The following is a 14037-nucleotide window of genomic DNA, read 5'->3' on the forward strand; positions in this document are numbered from 1 at the left end:
CGGGACAAACGTAGAAAATAAAGCAACAGCCAGTCGGTGGTGAGTGACTTAAACAAAGGCCTGGAAGTCTAAGTCTTCAAATTATCTTAGTAATGCTCACCCTTACCCGTGTTTGACACCACATATCACTCTCGAAGGAAATAACGAAGCAATTTCTGAAGAACACATGAAACATAAACATCGCTCGCACCCATTTTGGACGGAAGTTTTTTCAGTCAGTGTCAATGGGGCCCCTTCATTGGAAAATCATTTTATAAACATTCAATATCTGACTAAGCTAGCAACTTGTCCGATATCTTACAAAAACATGAAGGCAATCACAATGTAGAAGATTCTTAAATAACTTTATATTTATTCCTTTAGATGTCTATTATTCCAGTACTCACGATTATATAGTAGATATTTTAAGTCTCACTCAATTATATGACATAGCATCCATGGATTCCATGATCCAAGAACATCCCACAAACTGACTAACTTAATTACTTACGAGGGGTGAAACTGCAATCGGGCTCCTAACAGTGTGCATTCCATTTTCTTCAATCCAAACGACTGCACCAAATGATACCTTTTGTTCATCGTCGTTGGTGTAATTTATGGTGAGATTGAAGCGCTGTTTCTCATATTTCTTTTCAAAGACCAACGTTTCTGGTGAGACCGTAACTACAGAACCCGTTGGAGCATCGACCCTGGCCTTATAAATTGCAGCACCATCTCCCACATTGGTTACAATCCTCTGAAATGTCTCAACATAAGATGCAGTTTTGTTATTGTATAACACAATAAAAGAAGGATAATTAAGATCAGAATTGGGATTTGAGCAGTTGTAACTCTTTGATCTCGTAATCACCAAAATTTGCTTTCGGGTGTAATTCATAGAACATAAGAGATCCGCATAGTCTTGTGGGGTAGCGTCATAAATCAAACCTGGGTCAAGTGCTCGATTAGGATCAACTTGGCCAGCCCCCATGGCTAAAGGTGAAGCAAATGTGAAATTACTTGCACCGTTGTCTCGGATTGGATTTTGAGTGTTGTCCAATGGGTTAGCTGTGGTGACCATGGCAGACCTGATAGCAGCCGCACTCCATTCAGGTTGTGCCCCTTTAAGGAGTGCAGCCACACCAGAAACATGAGGGCAGGACATTGATGTACCAGAGATCATGTTATACTCACTAGACAGGAGTACGTTTGAACCAATTCCGGCTGCATAGCCATTTGGAATCCAAGAAGCCAAAACCCGTGACCCTGGTGCCATTACATCTGGCTTTAATATGCCTGGATAGCTGGGTGAAGGTCCTCTAGAAGTATAGAAAGCTGCAGCTGGCGCAGGCTTTGTACCCAGAATGGTTTGTTGGAACTTGATGCTTGCTAAAGCTTTCTTATCAGCTGAAACATAGTTGATTACAATCGGTGCATCCTTGGGGCTAATAATAACAGCTGGACAACTCACACGACCAATTTCTAATAACTGAGGATCTTCTGAAACGAATATAGCTCCTCGAACCTTTGAATTACTTATAGCACGTATTTGATCAAATACAAACTCCGTCTTGTCACATAAGATGATGGCATCAACTTGGGCTTTAGCTAACAATCGAGTTGAGTTGCATGCTGAAAAAGTCTTGTTGTAAACTAACGGCAAATCTTTTACCAAAGCACTAGCTGGGAAGAGGGTCCATCCGATGATGGTTTCCCCATTCCCAAGAGTTAAAATTCCGGCAAATGAACGATCAATTGTGCCAGCTGCAACTGTCAAGAGCCAAGGAATTCCATTGTGCAAGGTTCCTAAAGATGGCCCTGCATTTCCTGCTGAAGATGAGACCACCACACCCTTCTCCATAGCAGCAAATGAGGCTATTGCTATAGGATCTTCATACAATGGTACTCCATCGAATCCCATTGAAATCGAAATTACATCAACACCGTCCGCAATAGCCCGGTCCATACCAGCAAGAACATCAGAGGCATAAAGTCCTTCATCAAAGATGACCTTGTACATGGCCACCTTGGCTCGCGGGGCCACACCTCTTGCTACACCTTTAGCATAGCCAAAGAATGAAGCATCATTCACATAATTCCCAGCCACTGTGGAGGACGTGTGTGTCCCATGCCCCGAGGTGTCTCTAGCAGAATTCATGCTAATGTTAACTCCTGGATTTGCTGCCAATATACCCTTGTTGAAATATCGAGCTCCTATAAGCTTTGAATTACACAATGAGGAGTTGAACTCTTGTCCAATTTCACATTCACCCTTCCACCTGGCCGGAATCGAACTCATGCCATCATCTTTATAGCTATCACTCTCCGGCCAGACACCAGTGTCGATGACACCAACAATGACATCTTCGCCATATTTTGAAGCAGGCCAAAGACCGGTTGTCGTATTTAGGGAGAGGAATTCAATGGTGTGGGTAGTGTCAAGTGTTACAGTCTTATCTGAGTAAGCTGAGATGAAACTTGTGTAATTCTTTAAAGTTTCAAGTTCCTCTTGAGATAAAACGGCACTGAAACCATTAACAACATTGTCGTAAGAGTAAATAAGAGATGGTGAGGATGAAATAATGTTTACAGACGACTTCAAGGAATCCATGATGGAGGAATACCAATCATGGTGGCTGGAGAAAGTTTTGGGGATGTGGGCCTTGTCCATATGGACTATATAGGATGATCTCTCAACTGAACCTGAGTTAGCCTGGAAGACCAACAAAAGCAACGTCATAACCAAAAGAAACAGATGAGAAACCCCATTAACAAATCCCATTGTTGCTATGAAGTTGAAAATCGCTCAAATGAATATAAATCCCGTAGAGAAAGAACCATTTATTCTGGTTCACCACCTGCACGATTCTGACTTCAATGTGTATTATTGACTAGGCAACAAGACTTCTGTGGACCCATTGAAAATGAAAGATAAAAAGAAAGGCAAAAAGACTTCTTGCCCAAGGTATAATGAAATTTGGACTTTAGAAACCTAAACTTTTATCAATTAATTAATTTTTATTAAAATTTTTATTTAAAATTAAAAATAAAATCATTATTTTAACAATAGTATTAAATATATATTATATTTATTAATTTTTCTCTTTAAAATTTTAAAAATTAGTAATTTTATTTTTATTTAAAATTTTTAATTTTAAAAAGTCACATTACTTTTTCATCTAAGGTTTTCATCTTTCTTCCATTCACAACCACTCTCAAAATTTTTAAAAACTTCATTTTACCCCTTCTTGAACTTTAGTTTTTAGTTTTTTATTCCGACGTCCTCTCCATCGACACTAGCCTCTTTCTTTACCTAAATTGAGCCAACATCAATCTTACCTTGCTAAGCTATCCTCCAGCAACATTGATGATGGGAATGGCTCGTGGCACTGCAGCTCTTGGGTTTGCCCAATATGTGCCCAATGAAAATCTTCTGATGACAAAGGAGCAGCTGTTTGATATGACTTGCATGACACTAGGTGGGCGAGCAGCTGAACAGGTGAATTTGCGGGCCACCTTCTCTTCCACAGCCTCGCTTTAAACCCCTTGTCTTTCTATATCTTCCTGGATAAGAAATGAAAAATTGCATTAGCATTGTGATAAACCATGAAATGCATTTTAAATTTGGCTTAAGGCTCAGGTTCAGCCTCTGACATTTTATGGAACCATTCAATAAGCTTTTTCTGCGTTTGCATAACTCATTATCTACTAAATGTTGTTTCAGTTCTAATTTAAGTTATTCATTTGAAATATTTTTTTCTTATGTCAATAACAAGTGTTAGGGGACACTAGCTTTACCATGGATTCTCCTATTCACATGTTTTCTTATTTCTTGTTTTAACATTAACATTCTTGGATGGTTGAAATTTTGGTTACTCTTGGGGAAAATTGACTTTTTCATCAGAAGTTCTTAGCTCAATCATGTATCAGTTTGAAAATATAGATCAAAAGGTTGAGGCCTGATCATTAGGCACTGAACATTTGATCTTTACCCTGTACTATCATGTATCAGTTAGAAAATAGCGCCATATTCACGATCCATTGTGCCAGCAGCGACAGTGAGGACCCAGGGTATGCCATTGTGTAGGGACCTAAAGAATGGCCCTCGGTTTCCAGCTGAAGTAGAGACAAAAATATTCTTCTCTATGGCTGCAAATGTGGCTATGGCAAGGGGGTCTTCATACAGAGCTAACCCATCCAAGCCCAATGACATGGACGAAACATCAACACCATCAATAATTGCCTGATCAATCGCAGCGATTATGTCAGCAGTGACAGCACCTTCATCCCAAAGGGCCTTATACATGGCCACTCGTGCCTGTGGAGCCATGCCAGTTGCAGTTCCTGCGGCATAATCAAAGTATGATACACCTTCAACAGGACTGCCAGCTGCTGTGGATAAAGTGTGCGTCCCATGTCCCGTCTGTGTCACGAGTAGAATTCATGGATATGGTGATACTGGGGTGGTGGGCAATCAGGCCTCTGTTAAAAAAACGAGCACCAATGAGCTTCTTGTTGCACAATGAGGAGTTGAACTGGGTGCCAGTCTCGCATTCTCCTTTCCATCTTGATGGAATTTCTGTCATTGCTCTGTCATTAAAGCTTTCGCTTCTGGCCAAGCCCCTGAGTCGATCACCCCAATTGTAACATCTTGGCCGTATTTTGATTCTGGCCATAGCCCTGATTTCGATGTAAGGCCAATGAACTGAGATGAATGTGTTGTGTCTAGCTTAACAGGTAAGTCTCTAACCGACGAAATACAGCCTGGAGAGGTTTTCAAGACCTCAGGCTCAGCAGGAGTGAGACTTGCACTAAAACCATTGATAACATGACTATAACTGTAGAGCAGTTTGGAAGAGGACAAAATACTGCTGCAGGTATTGGTGTCAGCTCTAACAGTTGTAGAGACAGATTGAAGAGTGGCCGAGTACTAGTGATGTTGGGCTGAGAAGGCTTTTGGCATAGCTGATAAGTCCATGTAGACAATATAATTATCGGGCTCTGATGCGGAGATGAGGTGTAAGATAAGGATAAAGGAAAACCAACCATACAAGGCAAGTTTATGAGTAGCCATGGAGGAGAATTAGCTAGAAAGTTGTGTGGTTTCTGAAAACTAACTTGAAATTGGTTCGCTTATATAAAGTAGAGAAGTATGGGAACCTCAACAAATGTAGTTTTTTCCTCCAATGTCTTTATTCTTTTGCTGCACAGAGCCATGGATGTTCTTCTCAATCACGGCGTTGTACTCACAGTCTCTAAATACCAACAAAAGCAACTCGGTTGGCGAAATCACTTTGTGTTGCCATTTCGCGTGATCGATGCGTAATGGATGGTCCACTTGATTTATAAATAACCCGTCTTCTAAGTCGAAGACGTTGAAATTGATATTATCAATCTCCATCAAATTCTTATACACTAATTAGGCGATTATTTCTCCAGTTCCCGTATCAAGTGTTTTTAAGTTAATGACAGCGGAGCAGATTGGCCAATCTTGCTCAAGACAAATTGCAGTGGTTCGTAATTAGAAGCCTTTGAGACCGTACCATGTGCCCAGAATTACATAAATCATCTGTCAGCCATAATCAATATTGACTTGTTAGAACGCTGATAAAGGAACCCATGTGCCCTGTAGAAAAATTTTTGTCAAGTCAAGTTTTGCAGCATATGGAAGTTTCCTTCTGAACTGCTTGCGATGCAAGGCCCACAGGATGAATACTAACAATAGTTTTTCCAAAATGCTCAAATGAACAAAACTCATGATTTTTCCATTAGGGCAGTTATTATTTGGAAGTGTTTTTGGACTACTTTTATTTTCAAAAGTGTTTTCGCAAGTTTTGGATGCTTTATATCTTAGGGGTGTTTTTATAATTTTAGGGTTTTGTTTTGGGTACCATTATTGTGCCAATTACGAAATGATTAAAGAGGGGATGATTCATGTGAACCAAACAAGCGAAAGTTGAATTTTAGCTTTTGCAAAGCTAGATGAGGAAAGCTTTACTTTCGGTAGCACAAATTTTGGAGATGTACTCGAAGTCATTGCAATGCTTCAATGTTGGAATTGGTGAAGTGTTAGGTGGAAAGACCAAGTTGATTACCTTTTTTAACGGGAAGCTTAATGATGCGAGACAAAGGGAATCACCAAGTTTATCACTGTTTTTAATGGGAAGCTTGATGACGCGAGACAAAGGTAATCTATTTATGATATTATAGTTAGATTTTAGAGCATTGGAGGCACCATTATCCCTTGAAGGAATTTGTTTCGTATTTTGATCACAAGGCTTCGAAGCACATTAACGGACAACACAAACTTAATTCAAGACATGTTGAATGAGTAGAAATCATATAGGCCTCCACCTTTGTCGTCAAACATAAATTGGGCGCTCTTAATTGAATAAACAATGTGTTGAACATGTAACATTCCATACTTTTTACAATGCAAGCATGAGTATTAGGGTTCGATACATTTAGGGATCTTTATTGTTATGATCCTTATTTCATGAGTGACTTTTGGGAGAAAGTGCAATGATAGGGAAGAGTCTATTTGAGATCATAAAGTGTTGTTATTTAATCACTCATTTGGATGTAACACCATTATTGATTGTCAATAATTTAGTTTCGATGCCAATGAGCAAGCCAAATTGATTAGGAAGTTACTTACACAGGTCTATAACCATATTATTAGGTAGAATCACCAATGGAATGATTGGACTAACAAACACAGTAAACATGTTATTTCAAGTTGAGGGACTTGATGTGGGTTCACCTTTGGAATGAGCATTTTCCAATAAACAAATTTTGGGAAGTTGAAGCTTAAAGCCAATAGATCATTCAAAGTTCTAGAGTGTATCGATGACAATATCTATAAAATTGAGTTACTAGGTGAGTATAACATTTTTGACACTTTCGATATTGTAGATTTAACACCATACCATACTCATGAGTTGAAAGATAACAAAAAAAAAAAAAAAACATATAACGAACCTAGATTTGAGATTGAATCTTTCTTTATTAGGGGAGGATGATGTAAGGCCCCGTAGGATGAATAGTTTTGACAATTTTAGAAGGCAATGATCTTCAACTTGACACTCTAAATGGCCAAATGGAAAAACTCATGGCTTTTCCATAAGAATAGTCATTTTTTAGCCTTTCAAAGTTGTTTCGAAGAGGGTTTTTAGATGATTTTATATTTTAAACGTGTTTTCACAAGTTTTTAGGTAGTTTATAACTTTGGGGTGTTATAAAACTTTTGTTTTATTTTTTTCTTGTATTTTTCGGAATAGAGTTTTAGGAAAAACTATCTAAAGACTGTACATTATTATTTTTTGGTTATTGAATAAATTATTAATAAAGAAAACCCGAGGGTAAGTTTTTTATGTTTCATTTATCAGCTTGTTTTTTTCTTTTAAAAAATATATTACATAATAAAAAATACAATAGAATTAATTGTAAAAGCAAGTAATTCAAACAATAGTAGTGATAAAATCACAAGTTTTTAGATAGTTTTTAGAGCAACAAAAGATTGTTGTCTAATAATGGAAAAGAATGATTGACTGATGGTAGATGAAATTAAAGTAATTGAAATTAGACAGGCACAAAATGCCACACGAGCTTTATGGCACAGAGGAAAAAACAAAGGAACTATGATTAGATGTTGATGAGCCTTCGTATAAAAGGTTTCATAAATTATTGTGCTTATCATTGAGAGCTTCTTGTGAATTGTCTGGTTAAGGGTCATTTCAGTTTTTTACAAAGTTAAGGTTAATTGCTGTTTGGAAGATAGTTTTTCCTTTTCAAACTGTTCTTATTCTCTATAAGACTCTTACAAGAATCTCATATAGTAAAATACGAGAGATATTAGATATATGTATATATCTTACTTCGTTTAGGGATGAGAAAATACGACTGATTAAATAACATATAAGTTTATTAAGCTCTCAAAATGCATTTTGAGATGCAAAACTCATAAACAAAACCATAATTATCTGTGTGTTTAAAATGAATAATATTTTGATAATAGATCGGACTATTAAATTAGAGATATTACAAATAATATCATAGAATAATATTGGTCCTCAACCAGGATCTTGGGTCTCGCATCCCAAAAAGGGGTGTGAGTTCAAAATAAACAATATTTTGACAGTAGATTATAGATATTACACTATAAAGTAAATAATATTTTGAGAATAAGTTGGACTATCGGAGTCTTCCAAATTGTGAAGAAATTGTCTGGTGTTTATGAAATTTTTTGTTTTTACTGCTATTTCAGAAAATTGCAGGTCCAATATCTGCATATTCATTATATGAAAATTTCAAATATTGTTAAATGGAACTGGAAGGCTTCTGTTAGAAGTATTGCTGCCTATTATCCATCAGGATCCCACAAGAAAAAGTGTCAAAGCATTGAAGTTTGGATCCATCAACTTCCCCAGTGCCAACAATTCTGTTACTAGCAATTTTGTTTTCAGTGGACTAGTCCATATAATGGGTGTCAAAATCCGTGCCAATATTCTTCCTTGGTGGATGAATAAAAACGTTGATATTTATCCAAACGTATGGACGTGGGCAAACGTAGAAAATAAAGCAACAGCCAGTTGGTGGTGAGTGACTTAAACAAAGGCCTGGAAGTCTTCAAATTATCTTAGTAATGCTCACCCTTACCCGTGTTTGACGCCACATATCACTCTCGAAGGAAATAACGAAGCAATTTCTGAAGAACACAAGAAACATAAACATCGCTTGCACCCACTTTGGACGGAAGTTTTTTCAGTCAGTGTCAATGGGGCCCCTTCATTGGAAAATCATTTTATAAAGATTCACCATCTGACTGACCTAGCAACTTGTCCGATATCTTACAAAAACATAAAGGCAATCGCAATGTAGAAGATTCTTAAATAACTTTATATTTATTCCTTTAGATGTCTATTATTCCAGTACTCACGATTATATAGTAGATATTTTAAGTCTCACTCAATTATATAACATAGCATCCATGGATTCCATGATCCAAGAACATCCCACAAACTGACTAACTTAATTACTTACGAGGGGTGAAACTGCAATCGGGCTCCTAACAGTGTGCATTCCATTTTCTTCAATCCAAACGACTGCACCAAATGATACCTTTTGTTCATCGTCGTTGGTGTAATTTATGGTGAGATTGTAGCGCTGTTTCTCATATTTCTTTTCAAAGACCAAAGTTTCTGGTGAGACCGTAACTACAGAACCCGTTGGACCATCGACCCTGGCCTTATAAATTGCAGCACCATCTCCCACATTGGTTACAATCCTCTGAAATGTCTCAACATAAGATGCAGTTTTGTTATTGTATAACACAATAAAAGATGGATAATTAAGATCAGAATTGGGATTTGAGCAGTTGTAACTCTTTGATCTCGTAATCACCAAAATTTGCTTTCGGGTGTAATTCATAGAACATAAGAGATCCACATAGTCTTGTGGGGTAGCGTCATAAATCAAACCTGGGTCAAGTGCTCGATTAGGATCAACTTGGCCAGCCCCCATGGCTAAAGGTGAAGCAAATGTGAAATTACTTGCACCGTTGTCTCGGATTGGATTTTGAGTGTTGTCCAATGGGTTGGCTGTGGTGACCATGGCAGACCTGATAGCAGCTGCACTCCATTCAGGTTGTGCCCCTTTAAGGAGTGCAGCCACACCAGAAACATGAGGGCAGGACATTGATGTACCAGAGATCATGTTATAGTCACTAGACAGGAGTAAGTTTGGACCAATTCCGGCTGCATAGCCATTTGGAATCCAAGAAGCCAAAACCAGTGACCCTGGTGCCATTACATCTGGCTTTAATATGCCTGGATAGCTGGGTGAAGGTCCTCTAGAAGTATAGAAAGCTGCAGCTGGCGCAGGTTTTGTACCCAGAATGGTTTGTTGGAACTTGATGCTTGCTAAAGGTTTCTTATCAGCTGAAACATAGTTGATTACAATCGGTGCATCCTTGGGGCTAATAATAACAGCTGGACAACTCACGCCACCAAGTTCTAATAACTGAGGATCTTCTGAAACGAATATAGCTCCTCGAACCTTTGAATTACTTATAGCACGTATTTGATCAAATACAAACTCCGTCTTGTCACATAAGATGATGGCATCAGCTTGGGCTTTAGCTAACAATCGAGTTGAGTTGCATGCTGAAAAAGTCTTGTTGTAAACTAACGGCAAATCTTTTACCAAAGCACTAGCTGGGAAGAGGGTCCATCCGATGATGGTTTCCCCATTCCCAAGAGTTAAAGTTCCGGCAAATGAACGATCAATTGTGCCAGCTGCAACTGTCAAGAGCCAAGGAATTCCATTGTGCAAGGTTCCTAAAGATGGCCCTGCATTTCCTGCTGAAGATGAGACCACCACACCCTTCTCCATAGCAGCAAATGAGGCTATTGCTATAGGATCTTCATACAATGGTACTCCATCGAATCCCATTGAAATCGAAATTACATCAACACCGTCCGCAATAGCCCGGTCCATACCAGCAAGAACATCAGAGGCATAGCGTCCTTCATCAAAGATGACCTTGTACATGGCCACCTTGGCTCGCGGGGCCACACCTCTTGCTACACCTTTAGCATAGCCAAAGAATGAAGCATCATTTACATAATTCCCAGCCACTGTGGAGGACGTGTGTGTCCCATGCCCCGAGGTGTCTCTAGCAGAATTCATGCTAATGTTAACCCCTGGATTTGCTGCCAATATACCCTTGTTGAAATATCGAGCTCCTATAAGCTTTGAATTACACAATGAGGAGTTGAACTCTTGTCCAATTTCACATTCACCCTTCCACCTGGCCGGAATCAAACTCATGCCATCATCTTTATAGCTATCACTCTCCGGCCAGACACCAGTGTCGATGACACCAACAATGACATCTTCGCCATATTTTGAGGCGGGCCAAAGACCGGTTGTCGTATTTAGGGAGAGGAATTCAATGGTGTGGGTAGTGTCAAGTGTTACAGTTTTATCTGAGTAAGCTGAGATAAAATTTGTATAGTTTTTTAACGTTTCAAGTTCCTCTTGAGATAAAACGGCACTGAAACCGTTAACAACATTGTCGTAAGAGTAAATAAGAGATGGTGAGGATGAAATAATGTTTACAGACGACTTCAAGGAATCCATGATGGAGGAATACCAATCATGGTGGTTGGAGAAAGTTTTGGGGATGTGGGCCTTGTCCATATGGACTATATAGGATGATCTCTCAACTGAACCTGAGTTAGCCTGGAAGACCAACAAAAGCAACGTCATAACCAAAAGAAACAGATGAGAAACCCCATTAACAAATCCCATTGTTGCTATGAAGTTGAAAATCGCTCAAATGAATATAAATCCCATAGGGACACAACCATTTATTCTGGTTCACCAGCTGCACGATTCTGACTTCAATGTGTATTATTGACTAGGCAACAAGACTTCTGTGGACCCATTGAAAATGAAAGATAAAAAGAAAGGCAAAAAGACTTCTTGCCCAAAGTAAACCTAAACTATTATCAATTAATTAATTTTTATTAGGATTTTTAGTTAAAATTAAAAGTAAAATCATTATTTTAACAATAATAATAAAGATATATAATATTTATTAAATCTTCTCTTTAAAATTTTAAAAATTAGCAATTTCACTTCTATTTAAAATTTTTTAATTTTGAAAACTCACATTTCTTTCTCATCTAAGGTTTCTATCTTTTTTCCATTCACAACCAACCTCAGAACTTTTAAAAACTTTATTTTACCCGCTTCTTGAATTTTAGTTTTTAGTTTCTTATTCTGACGTCCTCTTTATCGACACTAGCCTCCTTCTTTACCTAAACTGAGCCAACGTCAATCTTACTTTGCTAAGCTATTCTTCAGCAACATTGATGATGGGAATGGCTCGTGGCACTGCAGCTCTTGGGTTTGCCCAATATGTGCCCAATGAAAATCTTCTGATGACAAAGGAGCAGCTGTTTGATATGACTTGCATGACACTAGGTGGGCGAGCAGCTGAACAGGTGAATTTGCGGACCACCTTCTCTTCCACAGCCTCTCCTTAAACCTCTTGTCTTTCTATATCTTCCTGGATAAGAAATGAAAAATTGCATTAGCATTGTGATAGATCATGAAATGCATTTTAAATTTGGCTTAAGGCTCAGGTTCAGCCTCTGGCATTTTATGGAATCATTCAATAAGCTTTTTCTGCATTTGCATAACTCATTATCTACTAAATGTTGTTTTTAGTTCTAATTTAAGTTATTCATTTGAAATATTTTTTTCTTATGTCAATAACAAGTGTTAGGGGACACTAGCTTTACCATGGATTCTCCTATTCACATGTTTTCTTATTTCTTGTTCTAACATTAACATTCTTGGATGGTTGAAATTTTGGTTACTCTTGGGGAAAATTGACTCTTTCATCAGAAGTTCTCAGCTCAATCATGTATCAGTTTGAAAATATAGATCAAAAGGTTGAGGCCTGATCATTAGGCACTGAACATTTGATCTTTACCCTGTATCTATCATGTATCAGTTAGAAAATAGCGCCATATTCACGATCCATTGTGCCAGCAGCGACAGTGAGGACCCAGGGAATGCCATTGTGTAGGGACTTAAAGAATGGCCCTCGGTTTCCAGCTGAAGTAGAGACAAAAATATTCTTCTCAATGGCTGCAAATGTGGCTATGGCAAGGGGGTCTTCATACAGAGCTAACCCATCCAAGCCCAATGACATGGACAAAACATCAACACCATCAATAATTGCCTGATCAATCGCGGCGATTATGTCAGAAGTGACACCACCTTCATCCCAAAGGGCCTTATACATGGCCACTCGTGCCTGTGGAGCCATGCCAGTTGCAGTTCCTGCGGCATAATTAAGGTATGATGCACCTTAAACGGAACTGCCAGCTGCTGTGGATGAAGTGTGCGTCCCTTGTTCGTCTGTGTCACGAGTAGAATTCATGGATATGGTGATATGGGGTGGTGGGCAATCAGGCCTCTGTTAAAAAAAGAAGCACCCATGAGCTTCTTGTTGCGGAATGAGGAGTTGAACTGGGTGCCAGTCTCGCATTCTCCTTTCCATCTTGATGGAATTTCTGTCATTAAAGCTTTCGCTTTCTGGCCAAACCCCTGAGTCGATCACCCCAATTATAACATCTTGGCCGTACTTTGATTCTGGCCATAGCCCGGATTTCGATGTAAGGCCAATGAACTGAGATGAATGTGTTGTGTCTAGCTTAACAGGTAAGTCTCTAACGGACGAAATACAGCGTGGAGAGGTTTTCAAGACCTCAAGCTCAGCAGGAGTGAGACTTGCACTAAAACCATTGATAACATGACTATAACTGTAGAGCAGTTTGGAAGAGGACAAAATACTGCTGCGGGTATTGGTGTCAGCTCTAACAGTTGTAGAGACAGATTGAAGAGTGGCTGAGTACCAGTGATGTTGGGCTGAGAAGGCTTTCGGCATAGCTGATAAGTCCATGTAGACAATATAATTATCGGGCTCTGATGCGGAGATGAGGTGTAAGATAAGGATAAAGGAAAACCAACCGTACAAGGCAAGTTTATGAGTAGCCATGGAGGAGAAGTAGCTAGAAAGTTGTGTGGTTTCTGAAAACGAACTTGAAATTGGTTCGCTTATATAGAGTAGAGAAGTATGGGAACCTCAAGAAATCCTGGAGTTCATTATTTTTCCATATGCTATCTAGTTATGGGACCACATAATGAATGCCGGGATTTTTACTCTCAACAAATATTGTTTTTTCCTCCAATGTCTTTATTCTTTTGCTGCACAGAGCCATGGATGCTCTTCTCAATCACGGCGATGTACTCACTGTCTCTAAATACCAACAAAAGCAACTCGGTTGGCGAAATCACTTTGTGTTGCCATTTCGCGTGATCGATGCGTAATGGATGGTCCACTTGATTTATAAATAACCCGTCTTCTAAGTCGAAGACGTTGAAATTGATATTATCAATCTCCATCAAATTCTTATACACTAATTATGCGATTATTTCTCCACTCCCCGTATCAAGTGTTTTTAAGTTAATTACAGCGGA

The 14037-nt window shown here is 38.7% G+C and overlaps 2 protein-coding genes and 1 pseudogene across 2 annotated transcripts; all 3 read right to left on the reverse strand.

Annotated features, from left to right (window-relative positions):
- Positions 1-325: 325 nt before the first annotated feature.
- LOC123229306 lies at positions 326-11376 on the reverse strand. Its single transcript, XM_044655035.1, has 3 exons — positions 9034-11376; positions 6957-6960; positions 326-2766 (listed from the first exon to the last, which is right to left on the reverse strand). The coding sequence occupies exons 1-3, from the start codon at positions 11290-11292 to the stop codon at positions 479-481; spliced, it is 4551 nt and encodes a 1516-aa protein (XP_044510970.1). The 5' UTR covers positions 11293-11376; the 3' UTR covers positions 326-478.
- Positions 3200-5274, reverse strand: LOC123229304 (annotated as a pseudogene).
- Positions 11377-12374: 998 nt separating the features above from the next.
- Positions 12375-13555, reverse strand: LOC123229305 (subtilisin-like protease SBT3). The gene has a single exon (XM_044655034.1). The coding sequence runs from the start codon at positions 13553-13555 to the stop codon at positions 12977-12979; it is 579 nt and encodes a 192-aa protein (XP_044510969.1). The 3' UTR covers positions 12375-12976.
- Positions 13556-14037: the final 482 nt, after the last annotated feature.

This window comes from Mangifera indica, chromosome 11, assembly GCF_011075055.1.
Source record: "Mangifera indica cultivar Alphonso chromosome 11, CATAS_Mindica_2.1, whole genome shotgun sequence".
NCBI classification, from domain to species: Eukaryota; Viridiplantae; Streptophyta; class Magnoliopsida; order Sapindales; family Anacardiaceae; genus Mangifera; species Mangifera indica.